General features: G+C 45.6%; 1 protein-coding gene across 1 annotated transcript in view; it reads right to left on the bottom strand.

The window, feature by feature from the left end:
• Window positions 1–2,075: 2,075 nt before the first annotated feature.
• The window catches only part of Cdc45 (cell division cycle 45), a 33,723-nt gene continuing 17,980 nt past the window's right edge, over window positions 2,076–17,818 (bottom strand). The window contains exons 8-19 of the mRNA XM_027924234.3: window positions 16,943–17,004; window positions 15,506–15,556; window positions 14,036–14,155; window positions 12,968–13,099; window positions 12,606–12,704; window positions 11,071–11,232; window positions 7,775–7,913; window positions 7,613–7,696; window positions 5,328–5,446; window positions 5,080–5,156; window positions 3,753–3,818; window positions 2,076–2,207 (exon numbers count right to left, since the gene is read on the bottom strand). Of these exons, the coding sequence (XP_027780035.1) occupies window positions 3,754–3,818; window positions 5,080–5,156; window positions 5,328–5,446; window positions 7,613–7,696; window positions 7,775–7,913; window positions 11,071–11,232; window positions 12,606–12,704; window positions 12,968–13,099; window positions 14,036–14,155; window positions 15,506–15,556; window positions 16,943–17,004 (1,110 nt within the window). The 3' untranslated portion in view covers window positions 2,076–2,207; window position 3,753. The remainder of the gene's footprint in view (window positions 2,208–3,752; window positions 3,819–5,079; window positions 5,157–5,327; window positions 5,447–7,612; window positions 7,697–7,774; window positions 7,914–11,070; window positions 11,233–12,605; window positions 12,705–12,967; window positions 13,100–14,035; window positions 14,156–15,505; window positions 15,557–16,942; window positions 17,005–17,818) is intronic.

The raw sequence follows: 17,818 nt of genomic DNA on the forward strand, positions 1-17,818 counted from the left end.
TGGGCTCAGAAGTGCTCAGGGTAAATTCCAGTAAGTCACAGGGGAGCCAGCAGGTGGAAATTCTGGGGAGGTTGAACTTTCTGATGGCCTAAGTCCTCATCAATGGAAGCTACAGTGAGGGCCCCACTACCCAGAGGTCCTCAGCAGGGCCTGAACCTGGGCCTGGGTAGCAGGGACCAGAAACAGACCTTGAGTTTATAAGTATATGATACTAGAGCATGACCCTGGGTGGTGCCAAAGCAAAGGTTCTTACATGATTACACCTGGTAGCTGGGGCCTAGTAGTGTGGGAGTCCAAGAAGGTGTTCAGCCCAGAGCTGAGCCCTGAGGCTATCCTGAGGTGGCTCATCCCACACAAACCCTTTTCCAGAGTACAGAATATGGAAGGGCAGCTGTACAACCTCTAAGCTTTTCCAAATGGCTAGGGTGAGCAGCTTGAGGGCCTGGGGAGACAGACCTGCCTGATCCAAGCCAGGAAAGGCCTGGGTAAACTCCAACTCATGATCAATGGTACCACTAGAAGTCAGAGGAAAGGAGCTAGCCTCCAATCCAGTTGACCCCACTGTCCTTTTCAAGGGCACCCCACCTATCTGTGTCCTCATTGCCAAACCACTCTTTGCAGGCTTTTCCCCACTGATGTACAACCTGCATAAGGACTGTCAAATGCTAAATACCCCACCCCCAGCAGCCCAAATGCCTCACGGTGGATATTTCCCGCCAGCCTGCCTATTTCCCCAGCACCCATGTCCCCTGGCAGTGGCCATAGATTTGTGTTAACAACTCTCTTCAATAGGAAGGGAAGGAACCACCCTCTCCTCTGGTGCTCAGGAGACATCTAGGAAGGGTGGAGGAACTAACCCTAGGACTTCCCTAACTAGGAAGTCCTTGCTGCCCTGAATGTTGTGGAAGATGCTGAATTCCCATTCAGTTTGGAACTTCTGTGTCCAGGATGTGGCTGATACCTACAGCTGGGCCTCGGGGATATAGTGTCTCTACTTGTGACATGCTCAACCAGTCAGGTCCTTCCTGGCCTGAAGCCTTCCCCTTGCTGTTTTCCTTTTCTGCAGAATGGTATGCCCACTGCTTGTCAGCAGAGATCAGGACACCTGGACAGATACTGAATGATGAGGCAAGGGCCAGTGTGTGTATTAGAGGGTGGTCAAGAGGGCAGACTTGTTGGAATAACTTTCACTTTGCAGCTACCAGCTATGAGCAACTCAGAGTGTTAGGAAAAACCTACGCTCATACAGGCCTGATAAGAACATCTGCAGGATGGGGCGCTCTGCTCTAGCAAGCCATCAGTGAAACTACATCCTCAGTGCTTGAGGTCTGCGTTGCGAAGCTACCAGGCCAGGAAACCTAGAGTTAGATGCTTCAGGGCATGAAACCCCTGACTCATAACGGCCCCTCCCCTAGGGACAAAGATCCTTCCAGACTGCTTCCCATCACGTAGCAATATTTAGAGCTTCATCATAGTGCAGTTACATTAGACATAAGATGATTGGTTTCTAGATGTTATATAACCTGCTTGCTTATGTATGATTGGAAGATGCATTCTATATCAATTGTAATCACTTCCACATTAAGTGAGCTGCTGGACATCAGCTGAGGTTGCCACCTGCCTGCTCTCTCACCAGCTTATCAGCTCCTGGTGTCTGTGTATTGACTCCATGTCTCTACCCGCCCGTGACTGAGGTAGCTGAGTGACCAACTCAACCACACCAGTAGACTGACAAAACCCACACAGACTTACAATGTTGACAAGGCCAGCCAGACAGAAGGAAGTGGTAGACAGGTAGAACCAGGTCCCATTTGATCTTGCTGGACAGTGGTTGGTGCAGGTATCATGAGGAGATCCCAGACTCTGGTGCTGTAGGGCCCAGCTTCCTACTACCATTGAGAGGTCTAGATGATAGGGTCCTTAGGGTGTGGAGGAGGGGGAGGCACATCTCTGTGCTTCCTGGCATGGAGGATGCTGGGGACAAAGGACCAAGCCTCCCGTGGACCCAAGGAAGGAAGGTTCAGGGCACACCTAAGTGCTGGCCCCAAGAGTAGAGCATTAATGGGGAACAGAACTTAAAATAAGTATTTTATTCCATTAAAAGCCACTATCCCTGCATCTCAAACTATACCCATAATTTAAAATCTAAATAAAAGCCAATTAAATATAAATAAGGAGAAGGAGGTCATTTCTGAAGAAATCAAATTCTGGAAAAGAAAAGGAAAAAAAGGTTTCAAACAAGTCTGATGTCTCAAATGTAACAAACTGCCCAGGCCTTCCCTCTGGCTTGCTGGGCTGCTGCTTTTGAGCAGCCTCAACCCCAGGGGTGAGGGCAGGTATCCCCAGGATAGAAAGCCACCCCAGATCCACCAAGGTACCCATCATTCTCTGCTGGGATTTGAGCTGTCCACATTAGAGCCCCGAATGCCCTCAGGGGCCCCAAGCACTTTCTTTCTTGGAAGACCCCACTTAGCTGTTTCTTTCTAGGGTGGCCCCATGGCACCTTACTGAGGCTTCTCTCCTTACTTTGCCTGGCCAGTTCCCCATCTCTTGCCCCCTTTATCCCTCAGCATGCAGCATTTTCCCACCTCCCATTAGGCACCTCACCCCTGCCTGGCCAGCAGGATGCACACAGCAGGGTTGATATCAGATTGCAAGGAAGAGGTCTGCCTCCAATGCAGGTCCACTGCCTGAGAGCTCCCATATGTAACCTTACACCTCTGCTCCCAAATAAAGAGCCGGGTACTCATGCTCCCAACTCACTGACTAAGGGTATCAGCCAAATATACTCAGGCTCAAAGTCACTGCTGATAGATAACACAGACCTCACTGAGAACCCAGAACCTGTTCCCCCAATATGGTCCTGTACATTTAAGCCCCTCGGAGGGATGGACTACAGGGTCCCCGAGACCCCCTATACTATTCTGGTCTCTGTCCCCTGTGTTTTTCAGCTCACCATGGATAGGGGGAGCAGAGAGGACTACTTGTCTCAGGACACCCTCTACATCAGAGCCTTGGCAGGGTCATCTGCCATAGCAATAGACTCCGGCCTAGGGCTAGCAAGAGTATTCACTGTAGAAGCTCTGGGATAACAAATGGTCACACAGAAAAGGTTGCCTATCCCCACTTCCCAAAGGACCTTCAAGAAAGAGGTGGTATGTGGGACAGTAGGGAGAACCTGGCTGGGGAGGTATCTTGGGTCACAGTGGCTTGTTGGTGACTCACAATGAGCCTCTTAGAACAGCCATTCACTGGTGAAGGCTCGTGACATTTTGTAATTTGCAGCTGAGCAGCTGCCAACAACTTTGCTTTTTCAAACACTGAGTACACCAAAGCCCGGATAGTTGGCTCTGTAGACTCCAGCACAGAGCCTGACATGAAGGCTGTGGGAGCAGGAGGCTCTAGGTGACCTCTGAGGGCAGAGCCAGAGAGTTTGTGTGTCCCAAGTGTCCCACATGCAATGCCCAATCCCATGGTGTGGTCAGCAGAGGGCGAATGCCAGGTCTTTCTGAAGAGATTAACAAGATTTAATGAAATTAGGTTCCTAAAAAATGCCCCATTGTGGCCCTGCTGGCGGCCTAAGGACAGGCATTCTTGGAAAAAATATATTGGTCCCAAATCTTCTCAAAAACCCATCTGAAACCCAAGTAAAAGACTCCATTGAGGAAGGACAAAGCTGGGACTCAAGATAGGGCTGTGATAAGGCAGGAAGCCAGGTCATCTTGAGGACCCCAATCTTCCCCCCAGCTCACCTCAGGACAGCAGGGAGACAAGGGCATCCAGGAACTTGCTCCGATCCTCAGCCTTCAGCTCAATTACTAAGTAATGAAAGAAAAACATCTTGTGAGAAGGGAGGAGTGAGAAAAACAAGGCAAGAAACGTGAACTCCCTCTTCCTGACACTCTTAGACCTAAGCAGCCTTCTACTACATTCCAAACTGTATAGGCTCTTCCATGGCCTGTAATATTCTAGACTATTTGATTCCATTTCTCCATCTCACTGTATTTGATCCTTAGACCTGCTGGCTGCACTAGGGAAAGGCCAGAGCCATGGCCCGTGGGGAAGATCCTCTGGGCAGCTAGGTATCAGCAATGACAGGCTATAGAGGAGACACAGGAGATGTATCAACTCAGAGTAATACAGACCTGAAAAGGGACGAGCCTTTCCACCTCATCCAGCACAGGTGTCTTCCCCCAGAGTGGGTTGTGGGAGACCTAAGCCTCCTGCCCTACTCTGCCTATGCCTCAGATTTAGTGTCCTCTTCTGTAAGAAGGGGATACAATACAAACTGCCTGAATCTTGAAGGTCCATCAGGTTCAGCCAAACACATGGATCCTGATCAAAGAGCAACACTGAGCTCTGGAACAGGGCTGGTCTGGTTTTGGAGCAGTTCACGCTGTAGGCCACTACCCCAGGAGTCCCATGCCCAGCCCACGAAAGCAGGTACTAGCTACACTTCATTCCCCATACCCCTCTCCAGCTGTCCAAACCTCAGGGGAAACCAGGCAGCTTTCAATCCCAAATCTTCCTGGAGACAACCTTTCCCACAACACATGCTACATAGAATAGACTGAAACTACACAGCACCACAGCCATGACGGCTATGGCATAAGGAAGCAGGTTCTGAGACTGTTCAGGGAATTTGAATACAGACTGGGTCTCCTGGGACAGTGACTTGTAAGGACACGGGGTGGTGGTATAAGAAAAAGGACCTTTCTAGGATATAAAGAAGTACTAAGGAGTATTTTGGGCTTCTCCAAACTCCTATGGTGAAATCTAAAACCCAGCATATCTCAGAATATCACTAGATTTGAAGACAGGGCATTCAAAGAGGTAACAGGCCCTGCTGTTCCTTGCCCACACTGTGGAAGATGATCCTGATTTGGTGGGAAAATGATCTTCAGGGCAGGAATGTAAGTCTAAAGTTGGGCTCCCAAATCCCTAGAGCAACTGGGAGCTGCTTTGCCTGGGGCTAGTTTCAAGAAGAGAGGAAGGCTGTTGGCCAGGCACCTTTGGTAATGTCAATGTGCCTCTTTCCAGGGACAGATGGAAGTGTGGCCAAAAGGCAGAGACACTCACCTGAGAGGTCAAAATGGTTGTGCAGTGTCCGGGAGCTGGTGCTTTCTGCTGCTTTCTCAAAGGCCCGTCCAAAAAAGCTGTGGGGAAAAAAAGGCCTCTTGCAATGGGACCCTTTCCATCTATGCCCACTGTGACAGATGTAGGAAGATAAATGTCACTTGATTCAGTGAGGCTGATGGGCCAACATGACAAGACGGAGTCCAAGGCTCCCCAACTCTACCAACCCAAGACAAGAGGAAGCCACTCACTTTTTTCGGTCAGAACCGTCGGTCTCTGGGGGGATACCTACTACCGTCACTGTGCCCTGCTCTGTGCTCAGAGGGGCAGCCATCACCAGGGGCAAAAGCTTGCAGCGTCGGTTCTTTGTCTGTAGAGACAAGGACATCCTCAGTCAAGTTTTGTCTCTAATTCATCTTTTGACATAGTCATTCCATTCAGAGGTTTGGTTTCAGAGCCAGCTCCAGCCTTATAGTTTTGCCCTAAAGATTACTTTCCCATCAAGATAGGGTCATCTTCCACAGTGTGGGCAAGGCATAGTGGGCCCAAGGGTGCCACTGATACCACAGGGCAGAGTATATCATTCAGGGTTCAGGAGTACCAACAGTGTCAGGCTACTCCTCAGAAACTATAGGGACTCTCCTGTCACCAGAGGACATGCCAGAGTCCCCACCTGATGTTTTGGCTCCAGCCTCTTGTTATCCACCATCCCAATCCCACGTGCCCTGCTTGTTCCTTACAGGGGCTTTGCCCTTGCTATATGCCCCATCACTTCCTTTAGGTCCTGCTGCACCTGTTGCCTTCTCTAGGAATGTCCCTTTGTCCAACAGTCCCACTTCATCCTGCTCCTTCCTCTCTGTAGCATGTGCCTCTACCTGAAACTGCTCAGAGGGGCAGCCATCACCAGGGGCAAAAGCCACAGTGTGGGCAAGGAACAGCAGGGCCTGTTACCTCTTTGAATGCCCTGTCTTCAAATCTAGTGATATTCTGAGATATGCTGGGTTTTAGATTTCACCATAGGAGTTTGGAGGAGCCCAAAATACTCCTTAATGAGGGCAAAAACATCCTCACTCCTCTTGTGTCCCCTTGCTACACTAGCATTCCCTCAGAACAGAGACTCTGAGTGTCATCTCAGTGCCATTTCCACAGCAACCCTATCTTTCAACCAAGGTAACCGACTGCCCTGGTTTGTACAGGATCAAGGGGAGTCTCAGGATGTGAATGGGGACAGTTGGCCACTCTATGAAAACAGGGCCTAATGGTTATTCAATCAATGTCTGATAACTGAATGAATCCTGTGAAGTACATATTTGTTCACTGTTTTACAGATGAGGAAACAGAGGCTCAGAGATCCGATAATTCATTTCATATCACACAACTGACAAATGAAGGAGACTGAGATCTGAATCAAGCCTAGAGGATTTCAAAGCTCATTTTTTATTTCTAGTTCACCTTTTGACATATAGTCATTTCAGTCAGGGGATTGGTTTCAGAGCCCTCCATGGATACCAAAACCCAAGGATCTCAAGTCCCTTACATAAAATGGTTCAGTATTTGCTTAGAATCTATGCATGTCTTCTTATGTATTTAAATATCTCTACAGACTGCTTATAAAACAATGCATATCACTTCACTTACATGGATCCAGCATAGTACTCAGTGAAGAATGAATTTTGATCTTTGAAATTCTGAAATTTTTTCCCAAACAATAACAAAAAATTATACATACATACATTGCACATTCTGTTTTGTTTTTCTGTAGTGGTAGGGGTCAAATCCAGGGCCTCATCCATGGCCTCAAATCATGGCCTCATCCATGGTTAGGCAAGTGCTCTACCACTGAACTACACCCCTTTCAAAATATTTTTGATCCAAGGTTGGTTGAATCCAAGGAGGCAGAACCCATCAATACTGAAGGCTAGCCAACATTCATATAATTATTCTGTAGGTTAGTTTAGTGGCATGAGCGAATTTTAACTTCCTATTACACATTTTATTTAGAATATCTCCCAGAGTAAACCCTCATCCTGAAGCAGAGTAAGACTTTGATTACTGAAATGTGTTGGGACCATCCTTTTTACAATTATGCCTGGGAAGAGCCTGATAGCCTGATGTTAGCTGTTTAAGGATCTCTGCCTAAATACCACCCAAGTTAGGCATGTGTTCCAAATCAAAGCAAAGTTAGGCCAAAAGAAGACAAATTCACATGCAGAAAGTTAGCCTAGAAGACAAACTTTCAATGGAAAGCAAGTCTGTGTTACAACCAATTCCATGATTTTCTGACCTGCCCCACTGCTCTGTGTGGGCTCCTCTATTCGTCCACATGAACAATGAGTGATGAAATTAGAGCTTGTGGAAACTGGAAGGTTTTTAGAGGTCAGCTGAAAAAAATATAGTTCAGAAAAAGGGACAAGTCCAGCTCCCACAGCTGCTGAACAGCCACAGGTAACCTTAGCCACCATCTAACACCTAGTCCAGAGTGCTTATCAAGCATCTGCATGCCTGCACCCATGGCCCCATGTGCCTAGATTCTTACCGAACACACAAAGGACTTGAGCAGGTGTTTGCTGAGCAGGCTCAGAGATGCTGGCTTGGAGAATAACATGACATCTGGAGTGCCCTGGGAGGGAGAGAGAGATAGTCATTGGAGGCCATCAGTAGGCATGGCCCAGTACCTATGCATTGAGGAAAGACTAACCTCCATAAGGGAGCAGTAGAGGAAAGGCCCCTGAGAGATGACAAGGTTGGTGCAGAGGCAGCTGGCGATGGTCTGCTGGGTGGCTCTTAGCTGCTTCTTGGCGAGTTCCAAGCCAAGGTACAATTTGTCCAGGTTACTCCTGAAATAGGGCAAACGCTGCTTTGGGCATTGCCTATTGGTAAAATATCAAGTCACAAATAGATTGCTTGGATTCCTGGCTCAAGAAGGGCTTTATGGATAAAAGTTTGCCTTTTTTGCCTGCTAAGTTCCCCTTCACATAAAAGGAAGGAAAAAATGAATAAACTACTGTAATGGAAGTGAGAAAGGGTGATGCCATCAGAAGATAGGAGACTGAAGATCATACAAAAGGTGGTCTGAGGAAGGTACCTGGAAGGCTTTGACAGAGGGGAGGCTTGAGCAAGGGCTAGAGGGGAAGACAGGAGACCCTTCTGCCCAATAGATGGATTTTTACTCTTCTTCCCAAAAAGGGAGAGTTCCCTTCTGAACAAGAAATGAACCCTCTGTTTAGGGCCCTCAAGCAAAGCTGTGTCTGACAGAAGTCCCAAGTGTGATACTTCCAATCCACCAAGATAAAGTGATGCCTTCTGGCCAGCAAGCTGGAGGCCAGGAACTCAGAGGTCAGCCAAGATTCCACAATACCCTTCCTAAATATAAAGTACATCAAACCACTTGAGAATCTAAGTCTGGCACATGAAAGAAAGACAATGTCCAATGCCCTATCTAAGAATTCTATACCAACTACACTCATGAACCGTCTTACCATATGCATTTCATAACTGCTCTTAACAGCTTTTTAAAATAGGTACATATTCAGCTATTCTGAGCACTGGCCCCAGAGGGCTAAAATGAAAACTCTGAGCCTGGTGCTTGAAAGAATGACAATTTTCAATGTCATTCTCAATTTGGAAGATTCCAGGTCACCTTAGGAAGACCCTGTCTCAAAATGAAAACTTAAAAATGTACAAAAATAAGTTGTATTTCTACATAATAACAATAAGTAAACTAAAAATGAAGAAAAAGAAGTCCAAATATTTAGGAATAAGTTTAATTTTAAACAAAGTTCATACTCTGCTATCATGGCAATAATCACAAAATTGATCTACAGATTAAATATTCTTTGCAAGAATTGGCAAGGTTGTCCAAATATTTATATGGAAATTCAAGTTACCAGTCTAGTCAACACAATCTCAAAAAAGGGAAAATTGGAACACTCACATTTTCCAGTTTCAAACTCTGCCACAAAGCTACGGTAATCAAATCAAAATGTGATACTTTTTAGGATAGACATGGATGTTGGAAGCAAACTGAGAATCTAGAAATAAATCCTCACGTTTATGGTGAACTAGTTGATTTTCCACACAGATGTTAAAATAATTCAAAGGGAGAACAATTCATTTTTTTCAACAAACAGTGCTGGGACAAGAGGATGCCCAAAGGAATTAAGTTAGATCTCTTCATTACACCAAACACAAAACATAACCTCAAATAAATCAGACATCTAATGTAAGAGCTAAAACCACAAAATTTTTAAAACACTGAGAAATCTTTGTATTCTTCTATTAGGCAATAGTTTCTTAGTTATGCCACAAAAAGCATAAGAAACAAAGGGAAAAAACAGATAATCTAGACATCATCAAAATTTAAAACCTGTGATTCAAAGGACACTATTAAAGTGAAAAGCTAACCCACAGGATAAGAAAAATATTTGCAAATTATATACCTGCTAAAGGACTTGTATTTAGTACAGGTAAAATAACTTTCATAATTCAATAATAAAAAGACAAATATCTAATTTAAAAATAGGTAAAGTACTCTAACAAACAAATCTCCAAACATGATAGACCAACATGAAAAGATGTTCAACATTATTAGCGATAAAGGAAATGCAAATAAAAATCAAGTAAGATACTTCTTCATGCTCACTAGGATGGCTATAATCCAAACCACAGACAATAACAAGTTGGGGAACATATGGAGAAACCAGAACCCTCATATACTGCTGCTGGGAATGTAAAAGGGTAGAGAGAGCCACTGTGGAAATTTCTCAAGAGGTTAAACCTAGAATAACCATGTAATTTAGCAATTCCATCCTTAGACATGTAACCAAGAGAAATGAAAACATGACTACACAAAAACTGGTGGAAACAAACCATATGTCTATCAACTAATGAACTGGTAAACGATATCCATTCATTGAAATATTATCTACAATTAAAGGCATGAATTACCAATATAAGCTATACCATGGATGAACCCTGCAAACATTATGGTAACTGAAAGAAGTCAGAGACAAAGGACTATGCACTGTATAATTCCATTTATACAAAATGACCAGAATAACAAATCTATGAAAGTGATTGCTTATGTCTGGGAGGGATGGGGGATTTGGGAGGTGAGAGCTAAGTGCTGTGACATTTCTTTTGGGGACAATGAAAATAGTCTAACATTAGACAGTGGTTATGGATGTACTTTATACTAAAAGTCATAACATCATACACTTTATTTTTAGATACATCATATACTTTAAATGGGTGAATTGTTTGGTACATGAATTATATCTCAATAATACTATGTTTAAAAAAAGTATGTTAGTGAGAAGACCCAGGAAATCCCAGAAAGCAGGACCCCCTATTTTTTACCATTGCACAAAATCAGCTCTCTGAAGTTAGAAAAGCTATCTGAATCATGCCTCTTCCTAAAAAAGTTAGGGGAATGAAATTTGCAAATAGAGATCAAAACCCTCAAAGTCAATACAAGAGAAAATAAATAAATAAAAGAATAAGAGGCAGAATAACATCCCTCTCGATAGTGAAAGTATACTAGAAAGACATGCCTTAAAAACAGAACAAAACTGGCATGTTCTGTTTCATAGGATGCTAGAAGACATGGAAAACTAATAGAGGTCATCTCAGAAGTGAGGATTAGAAATAAAAGAATAACAACTGATAAATGAAGACTTATTCAAGAAGAAACACAAAAATGAATAAATACAGCAATGTCTTAATAGATAAAGAAGATGAAAAAAGTTAAATTCAAAAAGAAAAAAAAAAGGATTTATAAAGTGACAAAAAACTGTGTAGGCAGCATGATTGTGGCACCCCACTCCATTGATTGTGATTCCAACTCACACTTGAAGTTTCTGCAGGACAAAGTCTCTCTTTTGCCAGTGGGATCCCTTGTAGGGGGACCTTTTATAGGCATCCCTGTATAGTTGGAACGAGGACTAACTGGAGACATCCCACAAGGCAATAGGAGCCCCTGGTCACATCTACTACCTGGAGAGACTGTCCAGAGCCTGGATGAAGTGGTCCGTCCCTGAGCTGTCCTTTTCAGGGCTCTCCATCAGAGACATGGTGGCAAAGACCACATCACTGGCAAGGAACTTATGCTTGAACCCAAAATGGATGCTGAAAGTCTGCACACGCATGTCCTTCATCCTGTCAAGGGAGGAAGCAATGTGACTGTCATCCACAAGTGGTAGCCAAGCTTTCACAGAGATAGCAGAAGACCTGATATCTCTCAAAAGTCCTTATTAATGTTCTTATCATGACCACTCTGCTCAGAGGATGAGGTGGGTCAAAATATCCAGACATGCCAGCCTTGCAGCACAGAGCAGGTGAGTACCTCATCCACAGCTGTTTGGCTACCTGGGGCAAAGCAATAAGTAGCTGTTGGGCCAATGGTACAGACAGGGTCATTTCTAATGCCCTAGCATATGTGCTGGGAGCTGGCTGGGGCTCGAGGACTCAGACACAAAGGTTTCAATGGTACTCAGGACCTGGTTTGGCAAAAAAAGCTCACCTGGACATGGCTCTAGTGGCCTATTTCCTATTTCCAGTGAAGAAGGATCTGGTTAATCTCACAGATCTGTACCACAGCCTCAGAATTTAAGGCTCCTAAACCTCATGGGCACTTTAAGAAGATATATATATATATATTTTTTTAATATTTATTTTTTAGTTTTCGGCGGACACAACATCTTTGTTTGTATGTGGTGCTGAGGATCGAACACGGGCCGCACGCATGCCAGGCGAGCGCGCTACCGCTTGAGCCACATCCCCAACCCCAGAAGATATATTTTTTAACCCAAAGAGAATTGAACACTTCAGGAATGGCCAGATTCAGATCATACTCATTTGTACATTTTAGGGTTATTTTTGCATTATTTCAGAAATATGGCTAAAGCAAAAGCCCTAGCTTTATTTTTGGTAGTAAAAAATTCTGTTGTTGGGTGCAGTGGCGTACACTTGTAATCCCAGCAACTCGGGAGGCTAGAGGATGGCAAGTTCAAACCCAGCCTTAGCAACTTAGCAATGCCCCTGAGCAACTCAGCTAGACCCTGTCTCTAATGAAATATAAAAAAGGGCTGGGGATGTGGCTCAGTGGTTAAGAGTCTCAGGGTTCAATCCCTGGTACCAAAAAAAAAAAAAAACAAAAAAACCCAAACAATAAGAATAGCAACAACAAAAAGAATTCTGTTTTGTTTATCGTAAGAAATATTTTCATGGAATTAGACAGAACTCAGCAATATTTATTTGAAATTAGTTCAAATCTGTGAAATTAAATCAGTCAGAATGAAGTCTTTATTATTAAAAAAATAAAGAAAAAGAAATCAAACCACCAAAAGATGCACTTCGTATAACAAAATATATAAAAAATGGGAACCAAGTGACAGAATGAAGAAGATAACTAAATATGAGATTTAAGAAATACTGATTATATCCATCTTACTTGTTACAAACGGTCCTCTCTGTTTTTCCACAGAAGCCATAACTTTAAACAAGCTTAATCAAGGAAAAAAAATGTTTACCCAAATTTATTTGCAGACTCTTCAATCATTTCCCGCAAATTTTCCTTCAAGGAGATGTCCATGGACTGAAACTTCTGCTTCACCTGTTTTAGAGGAAGCCTGGAATGAACAAGCCCAAGGCATATGACTGAGACTGTTAACACCCCAACAGTATGGAAAGAAGACTGTAATGGGGTCATCATGCAAGTCATTGAGGGATGTCCTAGAACATGCTGAACATTCTGGGATCTAGAGGGGGAAGAACTAATGGTGGAACACGCAACAGCTTCATTTTACAACCAAGTGAGTAACAACAAAGCTGAGGGCTTTTTCCATGGGGAGGTAGGAAAGGTGGAGGACAGCAGACCAAAGCAGTCACTTACCCCATGTCTGCAAGGAACTCCTGGAGTCGTTTTTGCCCATGCACAGACCACAGCTTGAACCTGGCTGCAGTGTAGCTGGTGTTGCACAGACTGTCATGGAGAGACCAGTGCTGGTAAAGCACCAGGCGGAGGCTGAGTCCAAAGTCAAGGAATATAGGTGGTACCCACTGCCTGCTACCCACCTGAAGATGCACAATGACTCACAACCTTGTCAGTGCATGGCCCTTCTCACAATTCTCAGCAGAGGCCTGCTCTGCTCATGGGGCCCTCCCTTGATAAGCTTGCATTCATAACCAGGTATGGGGGGCTGCCTAGATAAGGGTAACCTGGAGCTCTTTGACCTGTATAAGGACTATGTGAGGTACACTATTATCCTACTTTGATAGATGGAGAAACTGAGGTGCAGGGATTCTGAATGCCCTATATTGTGGTCATGAAGAACAGTGGTGGCAACATAGGACATGGAAGAATGTCTGCCATCCTGTTCTGCCCTTGCCTGCTCCACCTAGCTCAGCCTACCCACCATCTATCCTTTCTAAGAGCACTCCATCAGGACACCAACCAAGAAGCCTCCACCCTCAACCCTCTTTTTGAATTCACCCTTCACCATTTATGGTCCCCTGAGCATGGTTGTGACTGTGGATGGTCCTCATCACAGGCCTCTCCTCCACAGGACTCATGCTAGCACTGCCTGCTTTCCATGGTCATGCTGGCACCCTGCCACCACTTCTCTGGATTCTTGGAGTATCCTGTCTTCATGCCATTCCCTTCCTCCCAACTCTGGGATCCCAAGAGTTGCTATCCTCTACCTCAACTCTCCGTGGCTTCCCACACAACCCACACAGTTCTGTGGCTACCAAATATGCCATAAGGGAAGTAGGATCTGGGATCTAGAGGGGAAGAACTAATGGTGGAACATGCAACAGCTTCATTTTACAACCAAGTGAGTAATAACAAAGGGAAGTAGGCAGGGGCCCCACCCAGTGACTAAGCAAACAGCACCTGCTGAGCAAAACACTGGAGATAGTGATGCTACCTGAAGCCTGAAGGCCTGGGCTACAAGGATACTCATATTCAAAGGAGATCCGTGTACAGTCCACAGAGAGGGTGTTCTCCTCATCTTCATTTCGGTGGTTGTGCCGGGACACATGGCGCTGCAGGATGCCAACATCTGTCACGTACTTCATTCTGTAAAGACAGCACCACAGGCTGGACCATCTTCTTATTGCCCACCATGCAGGCCATCCCTATATAACGACTGAGGAAGTATGGCCACCTACTACATAGATACCAAGTAGCCAGGGTAGAGCAGAATGGGCTGGGCAGGGTGGAGTAGCTGGGTGGTATGTGATATGACTTGGGGGTGGGTACTACAGAGACCTGGCCAGGCTGCTAGCCAACATAATTAAGTAGACAGATTCCATAAGTGACAGCAAATACAGATCAACACAGGAAGTGCTACTAAGTGCACCAGGGTGGGCAGCTCCCATTCCAGGTCCCAGAGGGCCACCAAACAGGATGGTGACAGCAGGCCTCACCTCAGATGAGGACAGGAACCTGCCACTGCCTGAGCCACTGTTTCTAGAGCCTACCTTATACATGTACATACCCTATACTACTCTTCATAGAAGGGGGACTGTGGCGCAGAGAGGTGGTAGGTTGTGGTAATGCAGCAGTCCAAGCAGTGGCTCCAGGTCTGAGGCTTGGGGCTCTCAAGCTCCTGGTTTAACCAGCAGGATTGAATTGGGTGGGGCAGGGGAAGCAGGATATAACATGCATAGGGCCTCTTCAAACTATAAGTGGAATCTAATGATCAAGCAGTGACTATGCCAGATCGCTCAGGAACATTTGTGTGTGTCCCCTGGAAGAGGATCAGCACCTCAGGGTTGAGGTCCCTGTCGATTCTCTTAAGATGTCCCACATGATGGCCAGAGGAGGCTAAGCTATCCCATGAAAAAGAGGGGATGGGAAATGATACATGGTACTGTTCAAGGCTCCACCCCGCCCCAGTGTCCATGTCCTGGGATAGTCTTTCAGCTCTGAGTCTAACGAATGGAGAATCTTCCACATCCATCAAGGGGCAAAAAGAGACTTTGCTTCATATCAGCCCTTCTTAAAATTCTCTGGAGCCTTCCTTTGCCCTTGTGATCAAACTCAAACTCCCTGGCACCCTCACTCCCCAGCTCCACCTTTCTTCCCTCATCTGCCTAATTCTCATCTCTCCCTTAACACCCCATGGTCTCCCATGGCCACCCCTCAGCACCTGCCTCTAAGCCCCAGCACCAGAACAGGGGAGACTACGTTCCATCCTCCAACCACTGGTTCCATCTAGTGGACTTCTCAGGGTGATGAAGAGGCCAAAGCAGGCCACAGACACTAAGTTCTTCTTGGTGACAAGGGTACATCTCAAGAAGGAAGGTCTGCTCCCTCCTCTTCTCCACAGGAACCTACAGTGATGTTCCTCCCTGCTGCAAACTCACGCTGTCACATAGTCACAGGATAGGGCTAACCCTGGAAAATAAGGGAGCACATACTTACTGAGTGATCTTGTCTTGTACCCACTGGTCTGTCAGTCCAACAATGGCCCACCTAGAAAGAAAGAAGGTAATGGAGCTGACTACATCCCACTTGGGCTTGGCAGGACCTGTGTTATGGAGCCATGTAACAGGATGGACAGCCCTGGCTCAATATACCCAGGAGTATCCTGTCAGCATGGCCTCCCAACTCACTGGGCACTCCCTGCCCAGGAAATCTTAAGTAATAATCTTTGAACTTATTTTCTATTATGATAACATATTAAATTTGTACCTTTTGTCTAAAGGACCAGGGGCTATCTCAGGCCAGATTTTCCCCTGGATATTGAAGAAAACACAAGGTTAGGCTCCCAGCACCAGAGCAATGATTGGACAGGCATAAACTGACACAGGCCAGATAAGAACCATTAGGGCATCTGCCAGTATAATTGAGTTTTCTGTGTTTTTGTCACAGATCAGACATGAAGATACTAGGCTTATACTAGTAAGAGTATCCAGTGAAAGACACGCTGTAAACACCCATGCCCAGCTCCCCTTCATCTCCTGTTAGGGCCAGGCTGCTAGTGGTTCTGGGACAGAAATCCCAAAATAACATGGTAGTCAGGTGCAATGTCACTGTTACAGGGCTGCTGTTCCCTCCTCCAACCACTGGCTCCATCTAGTGGACTTCTCAGGGTGATAAAGAAGCCAAAGGAGGACCTTTTAGGCTACAGATTGCCTCCAGTTAATGGGAATGGTGTTTATTAATTCAGGACTAAGCCATCAGACTGAGGATAGTTGGTGGGCACATGAACAAGCGCTGACACACAGTACAGGGATAAGAGCTGAAGACTGGCAGAGGCCAACAGGCCAGCACCCTCATATTCAGGCAAGGACAGAACTCCTTGGTTTACTGGTGGTTCTACACAACTCCATTGGCTGTCCTAAAGTCCTAATTCCACAAAGACCAATATAATTACCGGAGTGGGTGGTGAAAGCTAGGAGGGCCTTGGTAGATGTCGTATTGCAGAGGAGAAAACAAGGACCCCAAGCAGCAGGCTAATGTGATGGAGTCAGCCACACCTACACACTTCTCACTCAGAGAAAATGTAGAATTTATTTCTAGATCAACCCAAGTTGACAGTAACTGGCTTAGGCAGGCCTGCAATCTGCAGAGAGAAATCAGAACCATTTTCTGTGTAATATTTTACCATGTGACAGGGCTGCAAGGATGCTTAGTGAGGCTGCCTCATTCAAATATCACACTCCTTTGGCTGCCTGAATTTACCAAGTGCAAGGCTAAGCAATGAATTAGGAAGGGCGGAGCTGCACTTCAGTCCCAATTTTCACCCCCTGAGTTTGTGTAAAGCCCCCAGAGCTTCATGGTTAGGAAGACCAGGGTCATACATAATCTCAGATGGGCTGTTTTAGACATTCCTGGTTGGTGGAGGGGGCTACATACCACAGCATGTCATTTAGGTCCTTGGACATCATCCATGCCAGGTCAAACATCACCATAGCTGACTGCAAGAAAGCAGAGAAGCCTGAGGCCAAAAACGGCTGCACTCATGAGAAAGGCAACACAACTAGGCCAGACCTAGGCGCCAGCAGAGTCCCAGTCAAGCCCCTGAAGACCAGGGTGCTTGGGTGGATTTCAGCTTAATGTGATGAACAAGCCCACATTAAACTGAGGGGAGAAAGACTGAGAGAATTCAACATACCTGTACATTCTCCTCCACTACTTAAAGTCATTATTATCTGTATACTTTGTTGTTGGCAAGGGAAGAGTGGGAAGAAAGTGCTACCCAGGGGGCAGCCCAGGTGCAGCATTAGGCAGGACCTCTATATATCTCACAGGGTTCCTTGGTGATATCTGAGGCAAGTACTACACCTGGATGTCAGAAGAACACACTGTTTGCCTGGCTTTGCATCTGCCCTCCTTCTACTTGGCTGGCAGTTTCAAAGAAGGAAGGTAAGACCAGGTGAGGCAGGGCCCTTGTTCCAGTTACCTGTGTATTAAAGAGGGAAGAGCCTCTGGACCCCAGTAAAGGTCTTTCCAAAAGGGCAGTCAACAGATGGAAGCATTTAGCAGGCCCAACAGAGAATGTGGGTTTGGTAGGAGACTGTGGGAGAACTGGTGTCTGATCAAGACTCTAAAGTCCTCTTAGCTGTAAGATCCTGGGCTTCCTCCAGAAAAACGATTTCAAAGGGAATTATCCACATATATGGAGGGAGATGGGCATCTTTTCTGAGTGCCCATCAACACCCTCCCTATCCACTGCTTAAAATTTTGTCATTTGCTGGGATAGAGCAGAGAGGGTCAAAAGATGATCCTTCA

This window comes from Marmota flaviventris, chromosome 1 (assembly GCF_047511675.1).
Source record: "Marmota flaviventris isolate mMarFla1 chromosome 1, mMarFla1.hap1, whole genome shotgun sequence".
Classification (NCBI taxonomy): Eukaryota; Metazoa; Chordata; class Mammalia; order Rodentia; family Sciuridae; genus Marmota; species Marmota flaviventris.